This window comes from Neovison vison, chromosome 14 (assembly GCF_020171115.1).
Source record: "Neovison vison isolate M4711 chromosome 14, ASM_NN_V1, whole genome shotgun sequence".
Lineage (NCBI taxonomy): Eukaryota > Metazoa > Chordata > Mammalia > Carnivora > Mustelidae > Neogale > Neogale vison.
In genome coordinates, this window is record NC_058104.1 from 38,953,491 (window position 1) to 38,973,124 (window position 19,634).

Below are 19,634 nucleotides of genomic sequence, written 5' to 3' on the forward strand. Positions count from 1 at the left end.
AGACTCAACAAGGAAAAGTCCCCCAAACCTGTCTACCCTGAAATTCCCACCTCAACCCAATCCCCAATAAACACCAGGGCAACACTGGGCAAAAAAGCCTTTTATTTTCCCCCACATTCCCGCTCTCCATTTTTTGGTAACATTTCTTCCAACTTAGAACAAAGTCTGGAGAAGTTGATTCACACCTGGAGAAAAAGAAGATTAAAAACAGGGGCAGATGGGGCGCCTGGGTGGCTCAGTGGGTTAAAGCCTCTGCCTTCGGCTCAGGTCATGATCTCAGGGTCTTGGGATCAAGCCCCGCATCAGGCTCCCTGCTGAGCAGGGAGCCTGCTTCCTCCTCTCTCTTTGCCTGCCTCTCTGCCTACTTGTGATCTCTGTCTGTCAAATAAATAAATAAAATCTTTAAAAAAAAAAAAAAAACAGGGCAGAGGGGTGCCTGGGAGGCTCAGTTGGTTAAGCATCTGCCTTCAGTTCAGGTCATGATCCTGGAGTCCTGGGATCAAGCCTCCCTGGGGGGGGGGGTCCCTGCTCAGTGGGGAGTCTGCTTCTCCCTTCGCCTCTGCTTCTCCCCCTACTCATGTGTGCTCTCCCTCTCCCTCTCTGTCTCACACATAAATAAATACAAATCTTAAATGAAAAAACAAACAGGACAGATTAGAGGGCTCTTGGGGGAAGCTCTGGGATAGCTGTAAAGAATGAGGAAGGGGGTGCCTGGGTGGCTCAGGTCATTGTCCCAGAGGTCCTGGGATCGAGTCCCACATCAGGCTCTCTCCTCCCCCCCCATCCCTCTGCCTGCCTCTCTGCCTACTTGTGATCTCTTTCTCTCTGTCAAATAAATAAAATCTTTAAAAAAAAAAAAAAGAGTGAGGAAGGAGCAGAGGAAGTAGTGACTACAGATGGGTACAAGCACTCATCCCAACTGGGCGGGCCCCTTCAGATCCCCAGGATCTGCTAGGAGCCAGAAAGCCTTCACTTCCCAGTCCACTCAGATCTAAGGAAAGCTATGAGGGTTCCACTATCTCCTATCCCAAGTAGGTGGAGCCTAGCCCTGAGCAAAATTAGCAATGTGGATCTTGAGCATCCAGTTCCTCTGTCCAGAGCCCTTCCCTGGGCTTGGGCTGTTTCTGCTTCTCCCGTGGCTATCTCCTAGGGTACAGCAGCTACTTATTGAAGCTGAGAACAGTTTAAGAGCTGGGTGTACAACAGATAACTCTCAAATTATATGACTTCCACCTGACAGAGTGAGACTTCTGATAGAAATATTCTTTCCTTAATGAGAGGACACATGCCTAGTTAGCCAAAATGTTCCCCGTCCACTGCCACCTTTGTTAGGTGTGTTCCTCCAAAGACTGTTAGCAAACTCAACTTTTTCTAAATGCAAGGAAGGCTGATGGAAAAGAGAAAGTGTATGTAAAACGCTTTGGCACATACTTTGTGCCTAGTAGATGGGCGTCATCAATCCTTTTATCCTGTTCAAGGTGAGTTTTACAAAATTTGCATCATTAAACTGGGTATCAGGATTCAGGACAAAAGCAAAATAAACAGAATTCATATCCAGGATGCATCCTCAGATCTGAATCCTGTTAACTCACCACTGTTGCCAGAAAGCTTGGATATGAACTACAGCTACGGATGAATCTCGAAGTCCGCATGTTAACCGAACGAAGGCGGTCACAAAAGAGTATGAACATCAAGTTCAGAAATAAGTAAAACCACTTTGTTTACGAATGACCCTATCTCAGTTATAATTGCCACGTCTACCCCATCCCCTACTCCCACAGGACTGGGGCAAAGAACCTTACCTGAGAACAAGATGGGAACTAGGCCAGCGCCCTCAGAGCCGGGTTCTAGACCAGTGGGACTCCCGGCGGGGGTGGAAGCACACAGCCGTGAGACAGCAGAGAAGGCCACAGAAGAGAAGCAGGAAGGAGCCCAAAACAAGCAATCTGGAGCCACACAGAGCCAGCTCCTCCTAAGGACGGGCAAAGGGAAAGGAGGAATGAATGCGAGGGAGGGAGGGTGGAGAATCTTCTCCTGGGAAGATATTTTATCCCCGGGGCCAAGAGCTATAGAGAAGAGCCCCTGTGGGGGGAGAGAGCTCTCTATATCCAAGGAGCAACCAAATGGAAAATGTAATTTCCGTACAAGCTAATAGTCTCAATGGTCTATGAACTGCTTTCTCACCCAATCATCGAAGCGAGCCGCTCTAATGTCTCCACGAGATAGGAAAGTTCACTGCTGCCATTTTAATATGCTCGAGCAGGGCTAGGTCTGGAAACCAGTGTTTTCCTGGTTTAAGCTCCCGAATGGTGTGCCTCGCTGGGATCTTTGCACATGTGAGGGAAAAGCACGCAGCAGCCTCCTAACTGTCTCTCTGCTCAGTCGCTCCCTCTCACCCAGCATCAGTGGCCCCCATGGCCTGCAGCATTAAGTCATAGTGTTCTAGCCTCAAGTTACGGAGCCTCACAATAAGGCCCCTGCCTCTCTCTTGTCTCTTCCCCTCAGTCTTTCCTAAGCCCCTCCTCATGGAGTGCCCTTGAAGGCCAGACACTTCAATCTCTAGGCCTGTGCTCATGCGGGTCCTTTGGCCTGGAATTTATGTACCCTCTCCAGAATCCCCTCTATTGCATTCTCTGCCCACATCTTCCTCCTCCTCCAGGGTCACCCTGAAAGGGCAGATACAGCCTGGGACTGCAGTCAGAAGGCACAGGTTGTAATCCCAGGTCTGCCACTTAACCAGCTATGTGGCCTGGGGCAATTCACTCCCTCTCTCTAAGCCTGTTTCCTCGTCTGTAAAATGGGATAATAACAGCTACCTCAAAAGGCTGTTTTAAGATCAAATGAGATAATGAACCTGAAAGCACTTTGTACATTGTAAACTACTGTATACAATTCTCTTTCTTAAATGCCACCTTCTCTGTGAAGCACTCTCCATAAATGTTCAAGTTAGGGTTAATTGCTCCTTACTCTGTGTTTGAATAACATCTCTATGATGGCGATTAGCCCGGTCAGCCTCTCATTACAGCTTCTGCATTCCTTTAAGGTGGAGATCATATTTTATTCTGTTTAAAGACAATCGTTAATAGTAATAGCTCTCACTCATCCAATCTCTGTGACGTAGCAGGCGTTGTACTGGGCACCTGACATTCATTCCCATTCATCTTTATTTGTTGGCATCAGGAGATAGTATCGTGTTTTCCATTTTACAGAGGAGGATGCTGAGGCTCAGAGAGGCTCAGATGCTTGCTCAAGGTCACACAGCCTCTGGGGCAAAATTAAAGAGCCTGTGCCTCTTCTATTAGGTAAAACTGCCCCCAGTGGCCTTCAAGGCAGAGCGTTCAGCCGGCAGCGTATGAAATCCCAAAAACCCGAGGCTCTTACCGAGGTGAGCAGCTTGGTAAGCACAAGGCCTTCGTGGCTCCAGACGCTGACACACTCCTCAGTCGTCCGAAGACTCAAGGTGGCATTTGCTGTTCCCTCCTCTGAGCAGGAGAGGGGCGGTGGGCTGGAGGGCAGGATTTCTGAAGCAGCACTAAAATACAGGCACGTTCCTGGGGTCCTTTCTGTGGTCACTCTGGCAGTAATGAGGACCCGCTCTTCCGCAGAAGATCCTGCGAGAGGCACAGGAGAGGCAGTGGAAGAAGTTGGAGAGCGGGGTGGAAGCTATTTATCTTCAGACTTCCATTCATTTCTAAGGCTTCCTTCAGTACCAGCTGTTTTGGCATTCAGTAATGTACTCTGTACACTATCACTGGCTCAATAAGAAATAACAATAACTATGTATCCGTATAAACAAAAAATTAACTTTGCTTACAATCAGTAAAACAATCCTGCCAGTGCTCACGAAGTTGCAGTGAAACTGGGGCAGATACACACTGCCAATGTCAGTCTATATAAAGGAGTCTGTCCCTTTTAAGAAAGCAGTTTCCTCGTAGGTACCAAAATCCATGAAAAGGTTCACATCCCATTTCAAATTAGCAGGGAAAGGATGGTCTATTTAGTCAATGCCCTTGGGACAATTTCCATGGAGGTGGGGAGTCAGACTCATCTCATACCATAAAATAAAGTCCAGATGTGCTAGAGACCTATACAAATTAAACAAAACAAAACCCAAAGAAAATTCAGAAGAATATTTTCTAAGTTTACAGTGGAGAAGGCCTTCCTAAAAAAGACACAAGACCTACAAGCCCGAGTAAAGAATGAGAGCAATAAACTTAACTCCGTAACAGTTGAAGGCTTCTCAAAGATGAAAGGTAATTAAAAAAAAAAGTAACAGAATGGATAAAAATACCTATCCATTTTTGGTAAAGATTTATTTATTGGGGGGGGGGCGCACCTGGGTGGCTCAGTGGGTTAAGCCTCTGCCTTCAGCTCAGGTCATGATCTCAGAGTCCTGGGATTGAGCCCCACATTGGGCTCTCTGCTCGGTGGAGAGCCTGCTTCCCCACCACCCCCACCACCTCTGCCTGCCTCTCTGCCTACTTGTGATCTCTGTCAAATAAATAAATAAAATCTTAAAAAAAAAAGATTTATTTATTGGGGGGGGCAGCAGGAGAAACTCTTCAAGCAGACTACCCTCTGAGCAAGGAGCCCATGGGACTTGATCTCATAACCCATGGGATCCTTACCTGAGCTAAAACCAAGAGCTAAATGCTTGACAGACTGAGCCACCCAGGTGCCCCAAAATGCCTATATTTAATTGGCAAAAAGGTTTACAATCCAGAATATATAAGGATCTTCTAAAAATCAAAAACATAAAGACAAGCAACTTAAAAGACAAATGAGCAAAGGATATGAACAGAAAATTCATGGAGGCATGAAAATGGCCAATAAACCTACAAGAAGATAGTCAACCTCACTAACAATCAGAAGAAAGTAAATGAAAACAATCAGGCGATTTCTTTGCTCATTAAATTGGTAAAAATTAAAAAGACTGACAATAACAAGAGTTGCTGGGGCACCTGGGTGGCTCAGTCATGGTCCCAGGATCCTGGGATCGAGCCCCGCATCGGGCTCCCTGCTTAGTGGGGAGCCTGCTTCTTCCTCTGCCTGCTTCTCCCTTTGCTTGTGTTCTCTCTGTCAAATAAATAAATAAAATATTTAAAAATAAATAAATAAAAATACTGAGTTGCTGAAGATGTAGGGAAATGGGCACTCTCAGTGAGTGCCACCGTTAGAAGACAATGTGGCTGTGTCTATCACAATTTTAAATGGGTACAGACTGTGCCTGAGAAGGCACGCGGGTGGCTCAGCCATTAGGCTGCTGCCTTCGGCTCAGGTCATGATCCCAGGGTCTTAGGATTGAACCCCGCATCGGGCTCCTTGCTTCTCCTGCCTGCTTCTCCTTCTCCCACTTCCCCTGCTAGTGTTCCCTCTCTCGCTGTTCACTGTGTCTCTCTGTCAAATAAACAAAATCTTTAAAAAAAAAAACAAAACTGTGGACACTGCAGGAGAGGTGAGACGGATTTTTACGTGTGCTTTTTATACTTCTTTGTGGTCCGAATCCACAACAAAACAAATCTATTAAAAAAGGTCCATACCCTTTGACTCAGTAATACCATTTATAGAAACTCATCGTAAGGAAAGGATTCAAGAGAAAGATGCCAAGTATACCAAGATGTTTATTGTGTTTCACACACACACACACACACACACACACAATAGGAAAGCGATAAGATGTTTAACACTAGGAAAGAGTTACAAATGATGGTCCAGCCACTTAATGGATCTTTACAGGTCCACTGGTGTACATCCATTAAAATAATAATGTTCAGACCAGGCAGAAACTAAAAAACTGATGTCATAAGTGAAAAAAGAGAAATACAAACCACTGTGTATGTATGTGTGTCTATATATTGTGTGTGTATATATATACATCATAATGACTATAAAAAATTTCCAAGAGAACGATCCCCTGTTTCTCTACATTCCCCAGATCGAATCATCGACCAAGTCCACCCACTGTCAACGTCTCTCTAGGATCAGTCCCCTTCTTTCACGGCATTGTCTTAGTCTGGGTGTCCTCATCTTCTTTCTATTGTAACCACCTCCTACCTGTCTTCCTGCCATTGGACACACTTCTACCAGGCAGTCAGCCAACAGAGTGTGATCTTTTTCAAAGAACAGCAACAAACTCATACTATTTTCCTGACAAAAATTTGAGTTTGCCCAATGCACTAGATAAAGTTCAACTACCTGAGCTTGGCACATGAGACCCTCCAGAGGATTCTGTCTGCTTCCTCAAATACATCTCTTGCCCCTCATTCAACACTCCTTCCCCTGCAGCACTCAAACTGAACCCCTTGGAGTTCTCAAACATGCTATTATGGTCCCCGTCGGCATGCCTTTGCATATGCTTGGAAGAGCACACTCCTAACTCTCCCTCAAGCCTCGGCTCCAGCACTGAATCCTTGGAAAAGCCTCTTCACTAACCCTGCGTGACAGACTCCTGAGTATTCCCACTGTAACCTGTGTGCTCCTTCACACGTTTAAAGGTATTTGCTTCTGTTCATATCTGTATCCTTGTTAGACTTTGTAAGCAGCTCGAGGCCAAGGCCCATGTCTTACATGTCTCTATATTCCCCTTGCTTGGTATATAGTAGGTGCTCAATAATTATTGCTTAGATAGTGCAGTCGTATTTTTATTCTGTTTCTAACCATTATAAAAAGAACAGGGCTTGTCTGCAGAAGCAGAACTTGAGAAGCTGATCCTAAAATCCACATGGGAATTAAAGGGATCTGGAATAAGCGAAAGAATTTTTAAAAAGGAGACCAAAGTTGGAGGACTCACATTTTCTGATTTGAAACTTAATACAAAGCTGCGGTAATTAAGAGTATGGAGCTACCATAAGGACAGACACATAAATCAGTGGAACAGAACGGAGAGTCCAGAAATAAACCTATATATACACCCATGGTCAACTGATTGTCAGTAACGGTGCCAAGACTATTCAAAGGAAAGAACTGTCTTGTCTTTTCTTTTTTTTTTTTCTTTTTTTTTAAAGATTTTATTTATTTATTTGACAGACAGAGATCACAAGTAGGCAGAGAGGCAGGCAGAGAGAGAGGAGGAAGCAGACTCCCCGCTAAGCAGAGAGCCGGATGTGGGGCTCGATCCCAGGACTCTGAGATCATGACCTGAGCTGAAGGCAGAGGCTTTAACCCACTGAGCCACCCAGGCGCCCCAAGAACTGTCTTTTCAACAAAACACGCTGGGACAACTGGAGAGCCACTTGCAAAAGAACAAAGCTGAACCCCGTCCTCACACCATTCACAAAAGTGAACTCGAAATGGATCCTACAGCTAAATGTAAGCGTTAAAACTGTAAAACTTTAAAAGAAAAGATAGGGGTAAATCTTCGTGAGGTGAAGTTAGGCAAAGCTCTGCTTAACCAAGACACTAAAAGCACAAGCAACTAAAAAAACAAAACAAAGCAAAACAAAACTTTGGGGTGCCTGGGTGGCTAGTTGGTTAAGTGTCTGCCTTTGGCATAGGTCATGATCCCCAAATCCTGGGATCCAGCCCCACATTGGGCACGCTGCTTAGCAGGGAGTCTCCTTCTCCCTCTCTTTCTGCCCCCTGCCTCCCCCTGCTTGTACTCTCTTTCTCTCTTGCTCTCAAAAAACATCTTAACAGAAAAAAAAAAAAAAAAAAAAGAACACCATCAACAAAGTAATAAGATAACCCAGAGAATGGGAGAAAATATGTGCAAATCATACATCAGATAAGAGACTTGTATCTAGGGGCGCCTGGGTGGCTCAGTGGGTTAAAGCCTCTGCCTTCGGCTCAGGTCATGGACCCAGGGTCCTGGGATGGAGCCCTTCATTGGGCTCTCTGCTCAGCAGGGAGCTTGCTTCCCCCCTCTCTCTTTGCCTGCCTCTCTGCCTACTTGTGATCTCTGTCTGTCAAATAAACACATAGTATCTTAAAAAAAAAAAAGAGAGACTTGTGTCTAGGAAAACATACAACTCAATAATTAAAAGGCAAATTATCCAATTTTTTTAAAAGGCAAAACTCTGAATATACATTTCCTCAAAGAGGATAGACAATGAGAAGCCATAAAAAAATGCTCAGTATCATTAGCCATGTCAATCAGAACCACAGTAAGATACTACTTCCCAATGACTAGGATGGCTAGAATTAAAAAAAGATAATAACAAGTGTTGGTAAGGACATGGAGAAACTGGAATTCACACACTGCTGGGGGGAAACACAAAATGGTACAGCCACCTTGGAAAACAGTCTGGCAGCTCCTCAAAAGATTAAACACATAGTTATAATATGACCCAGGAATTCCACTTCTTGGTATTTTATTTCCCCCAAGAGAAATGAAAATGGACGATCACACAGAATCTTGTATGCGAATGTTGACAGCAGCATTGTTTGTAATAGTCAAAAAGTAAAAACAATTCAAATGTCAAACAACTGATGAATGGATAAATAAGATGTGGAATATCCGTACAATGGATGTTATTCAGCAACAGAAACACAGAATACGGATGCGTGCTATGACATGGATGGACCCTGGAAACATACTGATTGAAAGAAGCCAGTCACAAAACAACACACATTGTATGAAATGTTCCGAATGAGCAAATTCACAGAAAAAGAAAAGTTAGTAGTTGCCTGGGTCTGGGAAGCTAGGAGGAAAAGGGGAGCAGCTGCTAACTGGTACAGGATCTCTTTTCAGGGAATGAAGTGCTCTAAAATTGATTGTGGTGGTAGTTGCACACTTCTGGGATGATACGAAAAGTCACTGAATCGTACCTTTTAAATGTGTGAATTTTGTTATATGATCCTATCTCAATACAGCTGAGGTACATATATTTACAAAATAAAAAGAACAGGAAAAACTATCTCAAGTCTGTATGCATCAGACACCTTCCTTTACTCTCTTTGACCACACAGAAGTACACCTGGACATTAGAGACCTTCCCCTGCATGCCCCCCCACAAAATTCACAAGAGAATCTTAGAATGATAGCATCGGAAGACAGAGAGTCCCGCCTTTCTCTCCTCCCTTTTCATCTCTCCGATTTCAGACAAGGAACCTGAGGCCCAATCCCACACAGGAATCAACGGCATCCACTGACACCGCCCCCCGCCCCGATCATTTTCCCAGAAGACTCTAAGCTCTGTGGGAATGGATGACGTCTAATTTTTCCTGTATCCTCCATCCTCCATCCATACACAGCTCTGCTAAGAACAGAGCAGGCACTCAGTGCTCTTGGCTAACTGAACAGGACGTGTTTCTTGAACATCCCTGAGGAACAAGAAGGTGCCTCTAAGAGGAGTAAGCCAGAGGGATAAAGAAGGAAGAGAAAGAACATTAGGGCAAATCTACCCCATCTCATCACACCTCCAAGGATAGACTCAAAGAACCTCAGAGCTGGAAGGGCAAAGAGAAAACACCTACAGGGAACCCACAGGGTATCACTGTAGTTACTGAAAGAATGTAGCCCTCACTACAGCAGAAGCGACGGAGGCCTTGGGATATGTCCAAGGTCACCAGACTGGAGAAGCCGGAGACAGAACCCAGCCCCAAGTGTTCTGATGCCCAACCCACAGTCCTCTTTGAGCTCACCTTTCAATCCCATGTGACTACCCTGGACCATAGTTTGGAATGTCTGTGTCTTGTTCCTGTCTGGACCATCTCCGAAGTTCAAGGTGGTCAGTAAGCCCACGACCTGAGGCCCATGCCACTTCCCTGTGACTGTCCCATTCACGGGGCACAGGGTCAGCTGGCCAAAAGATCTCAAGAAAGAGACCCAGTCCTGTGTGCAAAAGAAAGGTGGGAGACAGGTGAGATTAGCAGGAGCAAGGACTTGTGGAAAGGATGAAGACGGTACTCACCTGAGGGATGTCAGGGCTGCGCAAGCCAGTGCTGTGGGTGAGGAGGAAGCCACCAAGGCCCAGGCCTGACAGGCCAAGAAGCAGCAGGATCAAAGTGGCACAGACCAGAGGTGGGTGGTGGGCCAGACAGAGATGCAGGTTGTGCCCTGCCTGGCAGCTGCCCATGGGGAGGAGAAGGGTCCGGGCCTCCGCGGAGAGCCTGCTGGAGGACAGGAGGGGAGAACTGGACAAGAGCCTGCCAGTCAGAAGGCACTTACCCATTCTATTCAAAGGGAAACTAAAGCACTAAAAAGACAAGGGGCTTGCCCAAGGCCACATGGCCGGCCGGCCCGTTAGTGGCAGAACCAGGACAAGAATCTAGGGCTCTCAACTCCAAGTGTTCAGCCCTCTGCACCACTTGATAAATGTTTGCTGTAGCTGATTTCTGAAGTAATCAAGGCAGAAGCAAAGCAGAGCACACGGTGTTGGGAAGAGGAACCCAAAAGGAGAATTCTCAAGGGGAGAAATTCAGGAAGCAGCTGTTGTGGGGCTAAGGGTTGGCTGAGGAACAGTTCCATCCAACAGCCCAGACAAAGGGAGTGTCTGGTGAAAAGAACTTCGCTGGGGAGCAAAAACGGTTCCGTCTGCATCCTCCTCCGCCACTCACCGGCTATGCGAGAAAAATCAGTTAACCTTTGTGAGCTTAGGGGTCTGCGAAAGAACGGCAAATAGTAAGGACGAAATGGGACAGATAAAGCAGTTTTGCAGAGTACTCGGCCTTGCAGGAACTCAGTCATGTCCATTTCCTTTCTATTTCACCGTGTCATACTGAACTTGAAAACTAGGCCAAGCAAGGTCAAAAAAATACTGTCGTGGAAACTGCGATTCGGGGACTTTCACAGAGGAGTGGCAGGGCCACGCTCGGAAACCCGTCTTCTGCTTCCAGGTGCAGCGCCCTTTCCCAGGCAGGAAGCGACAGGCTGATGAAAAGGAACCCCGGGAAGACGGGATCAACATATGGGGCGGGTGGGGAGGAGGAGGGCTCCAGGGAAATGCAGGCGTCCCCAATGCCCAGTCCCTGCCCTGCCTCCCGTCCCGGCTCATCTGGGGAGGGGGAGAAAGCACGGAGGCGGAGGGCAGAGCCTGAGTCCAGCCGCAGGGGGTGCCCCTGGGCCGCCCCTCCGCCCCGCAAAGCCCCTCCTGCAGGAGCTCAACACCCGCACCATCCCTTCCCGCTCCTGCGGCGTCGGATCCGCCTGCCGCTCCCTCTCACCGCTCGTAGCCGGGCGGAGGCCGGCGCCCCCCGCGACGTCACGCGTGGAGCAGCGAAGGGGCGGGGCCCGTGCTCGCCCCACCCACCGCGGGGAGTCGCATGCGCGCTGGCCCCGCGGGCGGCTTCCCGGCCCCTCCCAGGCAGGGCGGGGGCGTACCAAGAAGGAAGCCGGTGAGGGGGCCGCGGGGAAGAACGTCCTCCGCGGCGGGTGAGTCGAAGCGGGAGAAGGCACAGGGGCGGACTGTGGGGACGTTGTTAGAGCTGTAAAGCCCCACTCCGGAGACACTGGGGGGCGTTTGAACGAGAATCGCGGAGCAGGCATTTTTCGGTGGCCCGTCCCCCTCCCGCGCCAATCGCACAGCCCAGCCGCGCCCTGGTTTCGGGTCTGAATTTGGGGTCCGCCCGGCTCGGGGAGCGGGGTGGGGCGAAATTCCGGCCCTGACCCTCTGGCCTTGCAGACTGTTGGGGCTGCGCTTTTCTCTGCACCTCGCGCTTGGTCCCCTGGTTTTCGGGAGTCCCTAATGCTTAGGTTCCTACCGCTGCCCGTCAGGCTCTCTCATTCCCTGTCTGCCCAGGTCTGAGGGACGAGAACACCAAAGTCCACCTTCCCTGAAACAGCAGGACGCATGAAGGAGCCAGGAACCCGGGGTTCACATCCGAACTTTGTACCTGTCTCTGCGCTAGTCATGACCGTGCTCCTTTGGGGAGCTGAGTTTGGTGAAGGGGTTCAACCCACCTGCCTCGCTGGTTGATGGGAAGCTTAAGAGACCAAGTGTGGGGGGCGCCCGGGTGGCTCAGTGGGTTAAGCCGCTGCCTTCAGCTCAGGTCATGATCTCAGTCCTGGGATGGAGCCCCGCATCGGGCTCTCTCAAAGCAGGGAGCCTGCTTTTCCCCCCCTCTCTGTCTGCCTCTCTGCCTACTTGTGATCTCTGTGTGTCAAATAAATAAATAAAATCCTAAAAAAAAGAGAGAGAGAGAGACCAAGTGTGGGAAAACATGGGCCGAGTGTGCACTGAGCACTGAACTGCGCTGGGCAAATGCTCTTTCAAACAAAATCTTAGTATTCAACTCGAGCGAGTTGCTAAGACAGAGACCGGGTCACTTGTGTTCCACCCGCTTCCCAAACCCTTTCCCATACGGTAAAATAAGATTCAACAAGGGTGCCAGGACCATTCCATGAAGTAAATCTAGTCTTTTCAACAAACGGTATTGGGAACCGGATATTCACATGTGAAAGAATGAAGTTAAACTGTTACTTTACACCACTTAACAAAAGTTAATTCATAATGCACCAAAGATCTACATGTAAGAGCTGGAAGTATAAAACTCTTAGAAGAAAACAGGAAAGCTTCATGACATTGGATTTGGCAATGATTTCTTGGGTATGACACCCAAAGCACAGATAGAAAAAAAAAAAAAAAAAGGTGAGTGGACTACATCAAAATTTAAAATTTCTGTGCATCAAAGGACACAACGGAGTGAAAAGGCAACCCATGAAATGGGAGGAAATATTTGCAAAGCAAATATTTACTGCTAAAGAGTAAATGATATATAGAATATGCAGAGAATTTTTTTTAAAGATTTTATTTATTTATTTGACAAAGATCACAAGTATGCAGAGAGGCAGGCAGAGAGGTGGGGGGCGGGGAGCAGGCTCCCTGCTGAGCAGAGAGCCTGATGCAAGGCTCAATCCCAGGACCCTGAGATCATGACCTGAGCTGAAGGCAGAGGCTTAACCCACTGATACACCCAGGTGCCCCTAGAATATGTAAAGAATTCTTAATGGTGCAACACAATAACAAAAATTCTGGTTAGAAAGTAGGCAAAGGACTTGAAGATATTTCTCCAAAGGCCGATAGGCACACAAAGAGAAACTCAACATTATCATTAGGGAAATGCAAATGAAAACCACAATTAGATACATCTCACAGCTATTGGGTGGCTACTGTTAAAAAAAAGAAAAGAAACGAAAAGAAGTGTTAACAAGGCTGTGGATAAATTAGAACCCTTTGCTCTGTGAGTGGAAATTTAAAATGGTACAACTGGGGTGCCTGGATGGCTCAGTCCTTAAGCATCTGCCTTCAGCTCAGGTCAACCCCAGATTGGGCTCCCTGCTCTGCAGGAAGTCTGCTTCTCCCTCTCCCACTCCCCCTGCTTGTGTTCCCTCTCTCGCTGTGTCTTTCTCTGTCAAATAAATAAAATCTTTACAAAATTTTTTAAATTAAAAAAATGGTACAACCACTAGGGAAAACAGAATGGTGGCTCTTCAAAAAATTAAGAATAGAATTATGAGGGGCACCTGCCTGGCTCAGTCAGTGGAGTGTGTGACTCTTGGTTTTGGGGTTGTGAGTTTGAGTCCCACACTGGGTGTAGAGATTACTTAAAAAAACATTAAAAAGGGGCGCCTGGGTGGCTCAGTGGGTTCAGCCGCTGCCTTCGGCTCAGGTCATGATTTCAGGGTCCTGGGATGGAGTCCCACATCGGGCTCTCTGCTCTGCAGGGAGCCTGCTTCCTCCTCTCCCTCTCTCTGCCTGCCTGTCTGCCTGCTTGTGATCTCTGTCTGTCAAATAAATAAATAAAATCTGGATGGCTCAGTTGGTTAAGCAGCTGCCTTCGGCTCAGGTCATGATCCCAGGGTCCTGGGATCGAGTCCCACATCAGGCTCCTTGCTCAGCGGGGAGCCTGCTTCTCCTTCGGCCTCTACCTGCCATTCTGTCTGCCTGTGCTTGCTCTCTCTCCCTCTCTCTCTCTGACAAATAAATAAAATCTTAAAAAAAAAAATAAAAAGAATTACCATACTATCCAGCAATTCCACTTTGGGTATATACCCCAAAGAACCCAAAGCACAGACAGAAAGCAAATCTCTAGAAAATATTTGTATACCCATGTTCATAGCAGCATTCTTCACAAGAGCTAAAAGGTGGAAGCAACCCAAGGGTCCATCAACAGATGAATGGATAGACAAAATATGGATTATACATACAATGAAATATTATTTAGCCTTTAAAAGGAAGGAAATTCTGATCCATGCTGTAACATGGATGAAGCTTGAGGACATTTTGCTAAGGGAAATAAGCCAGTCACAAAAAGAGAAATACTATAAGATTCCACGGATACATGGAAGTAGAGTAGTCAGAATCCTAGAGACTGGGGCGCGTGGTGGCTCTGCCTTTCGCTTGGGTCATGATCCCAGGCTGCTGGGATCAAGCCATCGGGCTCCCTGCTTACGGGGATTCTGTTTCTCCCTCTGCTCCTCCCCCTCCCCCTTCCCCTGCTCCTGCTCTCTCTCTCTCTCTCTCTCTCTCTCATGCTCATGCACATATGCGTTCTCTCTCAAAATAAAATCTTAAAAAAATCATAGAGACAGAATGGTGGTTGCCAGGGGCTGCCGGAGGGTTGGGGGAGAACAGGAATGGGGAGTTATTATTGTTTAATGGGTACAAAGTCTCGGTTTTGTTTTGTTTTTAAAGATTTTATTTATTTATTTGGGAGAGAGAGAGAGAGAGAAAGTGAGAGAGCAGGAGAGGGGAGAAGGTCGGAGGGAGAAGCAGACTCCTTGTGGAGCCGGGAACCTAACTCGGGCCTTGATCCTAGGCCTCCAGGATCATGACTCAAGCCGAAGGCGGTTGCCCAACCAGATGAGCCACCCAGGCGCCCCCAGAGTCTCAGTTTTGCAAGATGAAAAGAGTTCTGGAGATGAATGATGGTAGCGATTGTACAAGGTGAATGTACTTAACACTACTGAATTTCTACACTTAAAAATGTACAGTAAAAATGGTTAAGATGGTAAATCTTTATGTTATGTATATTTTGTCACCATTAAAAATAACAATCATTAAAAAAAAAAAATCCTTGGTGTGTATGTGTGTATGTGGGGGGGAATTTATGGCACTGTCCCCTTGAGCGTAGTGGCTCATGAATGCCATTGATTGACTTAATTGGAATTCCAAACATAGGAAGTCTTTTCTTCTCAAAGGAAAAAGAAGTGTGGCTGACAAAAACTGGAAGGCACTCAGTAACCGAACAAGTTTAACAATAACCACCCCCCACCCTCACTTTCTTTTCCAGATGCTAAACTGATGTCTAGAGAGGTTAAGGGACTTGCCCCAAGTCTCCCAACCAGTTAAGCCTCAGCGAGAACAGAACCCAAGTGTCCCAACACTGAATCTAGTCTTTTCCCACAAGATCCTCCTTGCTCAGTCCTGTCAAGAGATCTCTTCTGAAAACCTGCAAAAGTCTCTGCCCAACCAACTCTCAGTCACACCTGGCCCAGTCTGAGCCGGTGAGGTCACCTTTCCCTAGTCTTAGTCTTGTCTCCCCAGCCAGCACCTCAGTTCCTGAAATAGTATGCTCCGCAAGCCCCAGGTCTTTTCATAGTTTTGTTTTGTTTTTTAAGATTTTATTTAATTATTTGCCAGAGAGAGCACGAGCAAGGGGAGCAGAAGGAAGGCAGAGGAAGAAGTAGGCAAAGGGAGAAGCAGGCTCCACCGAGCAAGGAGACCAATGTGGGACTTGATCCCGGGACTCTGGGATAAGGACCTGAGCAGGTACTTAACCTACTGAGCCACCCAGGTGTCCCTCTTTTCATAGTTTGAGCACAGTACTTACTCAATAAATATTTGTTGTTTAATGTATTGATAACGGCTTCTTACAGGTCAGTTTCCCCTGGAACTTAACAATTTTCAGTTTCATTTTAAGATTGGAAGGATATCTGCCTATGCTGAGTATTTGTGAAATTTAGCTTAAAAGGTAAAAGAAAGTTTATTTGGCTGACAGTTATTTTTTAGTGCCTACTATGGTCCAAGCACAAAATTAATATCCATATAGCAAAAACTTCATCAGTGTTTCTACTTAATGACAAGTCTAATTTGAAGGGTAAAAGATAAGGCATGGAAGTGCCCAGGGTAGTGCCAGTAGACAATAGGAAGTCAACAAATGGGAGTTTCCCTTCATTATTCTTGTAATGCAGAATAATTAGACATATTTGGAGAGCAGCTCTTGTAAATGACCACAATTGACATTTACTTATGTAGCCCAATGAACAAATTCTACGGACCACTAGAGGCTAACTGGTTAGAGCAAGGAATTGCCTGAAGGCCTGGGAATCAGGGTAAATGGATATAAACAAATGTCTTATACAGGGAAAAAAATAAAGTTGGGGTGGGAAGGAGCACAAGAGGACACAAAATTGTGCACTGTAATCTACCAGCTTTATACCAATATTCTGACTTGGTAATCCACTCATCAGATCCTGAAGGTGGATGTTATTGGAGAAAACGTGTCCTAGACAGCTTAAATAATTCAGACAAGGTCACCCAGTAATAGGAGGCAGAAGCTGGCTTATGATTCAAGCTTGACTACAAACAAATGTGAGAATCAGAAAGCCAATTGAGAAGGGAATCACCCAGTCTTTTGGAAGGAATGGGGGAAGGGGTTCCTCTATCACTCCACAATGATAGGTTCTTCTAGGTGCTCTGGTCCAGATAAAAGCTCTCAGGGATCTGTTTGATTTTTTTCCTTCTATATTATTTTTTTTCTATTTTAAAATATTTATATATTTCTATATAATTTCCTTCTATATTACTTTTTTCCTTCTATATTATCAAGCTCTAAAGCTCTCTGGAGTCACAGAGTCCTGTGAAAATCTGATAAAAGCTATTCATTCAGTCAGATATTCATTCAATAAACATCTCTGAGCTACCAGGCAGTATTCTGGAAGCTGGGAATACAATGGTGGACAAAGTAGTCAAGATCCCTGGCCTCCTGGAAAGTAATCTGCCTATGGACCTTCTCCGTGGAAAAAGGCACTTTTGTCTGAATGTTTATATACAGTTTCAGTCAGCCCTCTTGGAGCCTCTTGGAGCCCATCCTTGGAGCCCATCCTTGCACAAGAGCCCCTACGTATTTCAGAAGGTTTCTTCAATTGGAATTCAATTTTGTGTTTAGTTTCATATCAAGACTGCTTGATAAAATTAATCTTTCTCCTTTAAATTCTTGGTTTTATCCTGTGTTGTTCATCTATTCAATCAACTCGTTCATTCATTCAACCGACATTTGAACACTTGTTTAATGCCAGGTGCTTGGTTAGGCACTGAGGGAAGCCACATTTCTAACAATGAAAAACCTTAGTGAAAGAGACAGATGCACCAAAAATTATGATAAAATGTCAAATACTATAATAAATGATACCATAATATAAAAAAATAGCTACTCTCTTCTGAATAACTTTTAAATGGGCCAAACGTTTAATGGCCCTCAAATATCATCTTATCGATAAAAAAATGAAATCAGCATTAGCCCTACTTTACAGGTGAGAAAACCAAGTCTTAGCAATGTTAGGAAACTCATCCATGGTTTTCAACTAGTCAACAGCTACATGTAATACACACATACAAGTGTGCACACACACACATTCATACACATACAAGTGTTGAGGAAAAAATAGAATATGTTTGCAAACCTGGAATAAGATATCTTCTAACACAAGACATAAATACCGGAAACTGTAAATGAAAAAAAATGGATCAACTTAACCATTGGAAATTAAAAGCCTCTACAGTAATCTCTTGGACATCAGCCTTAGTAACATATATATGGATATATCTCCTCAGTTAAAGGAAACAAAAACAAAAATAAACGATTGGGACTATGTCAAAATAAAAAAAACTTCTGCACAGTGAAGGAAACCATTAACGAAACAAACAGGGAACCTAGTGAATGGGAGAAAATATTTGTAAATGATATATCTGATAAGGGGTTAATATCTAAAATATATAAAGGACTTGTACAACTCACTCCCCCCCAAAATCCAATTTAAAAATGAACAAAGGACCTGGATAGACATTTTTCTGAAGAAGACATATAGATGTACAACAGACACATGAAAAGATGCTCAAAATGACTCATTATCAGGGAAATGCAAGTCAAGATCACGAGGAGATACCACCTCACAGCTGTCAGAATGGCTAATATCAAAAAGACAATAAATAGGGGCGCCTAGGTGGCTCAGTGGTTAAAGCCTCTGCCTTCGGCTCATGTCATGGTCCCAGGGTCCTGGCATGCCTGCTTCTCCCTCTCCCACTCCCCCTACTTGTGCTCAAACTCTCTCTCTCTGTCAAATAAATAAATTTTTAAAATCTTTTAAATTTAAAAATCTTTTAAAAAATTAAAAAGAAAATAGATTATAAGAGAATACTACAAACAATTGTACAGTAACAAATTAGAAAATCTAGATGAAATGGATAAATTACTAGAAACACAAATTGTTGAAACAGACCAAAAAGAAATAGTAAAATAGGGGCGCCTGGGTGGCTCAGTGGGTTAAACTGCTGCCTTCGGCTCAGGTCATGATCTCAGGGTCCTGGGATTGAGTCCCGCATCGGGCTCTCTGCTCAGCAGGGAGCCTGCTTCCTCCTCTCTCTCTCTCTCTGCCTGCCTCTCTGCCTACTTGTGATCTCTCTCTGTCAAATAAATAAATAAAATCTTTAAAAAAAAAAAAAAGAAATAGTAAAATAAAACTGTCTCGAAAAAGAACAAAGATGAAGGATTCACGTCCCTGGTTTCCAAACACACTACAAAGCTACAGTCACCAACTGTACAGTGTGGTACACACGTAAGGATAGACACATAAATCAATGAAATCGAATAAAGAATCTGGAGATATGGGACGCCTGGGTGGCTCAGTTGGTTAAGCAGCTGCCTTCGGCTCAGGTCATGATCCCAGCGTCCTGGGATCGAGTCCCACATCGGGCCCCTTGCTCGGCAGGGAGCCTGCTTCTCCCTCTGCCTCTGCCTGCCTCTCTGTCTGCCTGTGCTCGCTCTCTCTCCCTCTCTCTCTCACAAATAAATAAATAAAATCTTAAAAAAAAAAAAAAAAGAATCTGGAGATAAACATTACATACATGTTCAATTGATTTGCAACAAGGGAGCCAAGAGCATTCAATGGAGAAAGGACTGTTTTTGATAAATGGGGTGAGAAAAACTAGATGAAAAGAATGAGGTTGGACCCTTATTTTATACCATGAACAAAAATTAACTCAAATGGGGCACCTGGGTGGCTGAGTGTGTTGAGCGTCCGACTCTTGATTTTGCCTCAGGTCACGATCTCAGAGTGGTGGGATCAACCCCTGCATCAGACTCTACACTCAGTGTGGAGTCTGTTTGATATTCTCTCTCTCCCTTTGTCCCACCCCCTGCATGTGCTATAAATAAATAAATATCTTTCAAAAAAATTAACAATAATGAATCAAAGATCTAAACTTAAGTGCTCAAACTATAAAAATCTCAGGAAAAAACAGAGGAGCAACACTTTGAGATAACATATTTGTCAATGATTTCTTGGATGTGACACCAACAACATGAGCAACAAAAATTAAAAAAAGGTAAACTGGACTTCATCAAAATATAAGTTTTGTGTATTTAAGAGTACTACCAAGAGAGTAAAAACAAAACCCACAGAAGAAAATATTTGCAAATCATGTATCTGATAAGGGACTAATATAGATGATATAAAAAATTCCTACCACCCAATA

General features: G+C 45.2%; 1 protein-coding gene across 5 annotated transcripts; it reads right to left on the minus strand.

Moving 5' to 3' along the window:
• Window positions 1-83: 83 nt before the first annotated feature.
• Window positions 84-11,161, minus strand: TMEM219 (transmembrane protein 219). Of its 5 annotated transcripts, none has more exons than XM_044233281.1 (6): window positions 11,104-11,161; window positions 9,852-10,050; window positions 9,583-9,772; window positions 3,382-3,611; window positions 1,803-1,972; window positions 84-185 (listed from the first exon to the last, which is right to left on the minus strand). In XM_044233281.1, exons 2-5 carry the CDS (start codon window positions 10,014-10,016, stop codon window positions 1,835-1,837), a joined length of 723 nt encoding a protein of 240 aa, XP_044089216.1. In that variant the 5' UTR covers window positions 10,017-10,050; window positions 11,104-11,161; the 3' UTR covers window positions 84-185; window positions 1,803-1,834. The 5 variants fall into 5 exon arrangements, with proteins under 5 accessions (XP_044089216.1, XP_044089217.1, XP_044089213.1 ...); XM_044233282.1 differs by lacking the exon at window positions 11,104-11,161 and adding an exon at window positions 11,054-11,069; XM_044233278.1 differs by lacking the exon at window positions 11,104-11,161 and adding an exon at window positions 10,498-11,045.
• Window positions 11,162-19,634: the final 8,473 nt, after the last annotated feature.

Bases quoted from the DNA above. Each gene is read 5' to 3' on its own strand.
- TMEM219 (XM_044233277.1), bottom strand. From the start codon at position 10,112: ATGGGTAAGTGCCTTCTGACTGGCAGGCTCTTGTCCAGTTCTCCCCTC. The intron at 9,773-9,851 runs GTGAGTACCGTC...TTTTGCACACAG, and splicing joins GCAGCCCTGACATCCCTCAG to GACTGGGTCTCTTTCTTGAG. The intron at 3,612-9,582 runs GTGAGCTCAAAG...TGCCTCTCGCAG, and splicing joins TAGTCACATGGGATTGAAAG to GATCTTCTGCGGAAGAGCGG.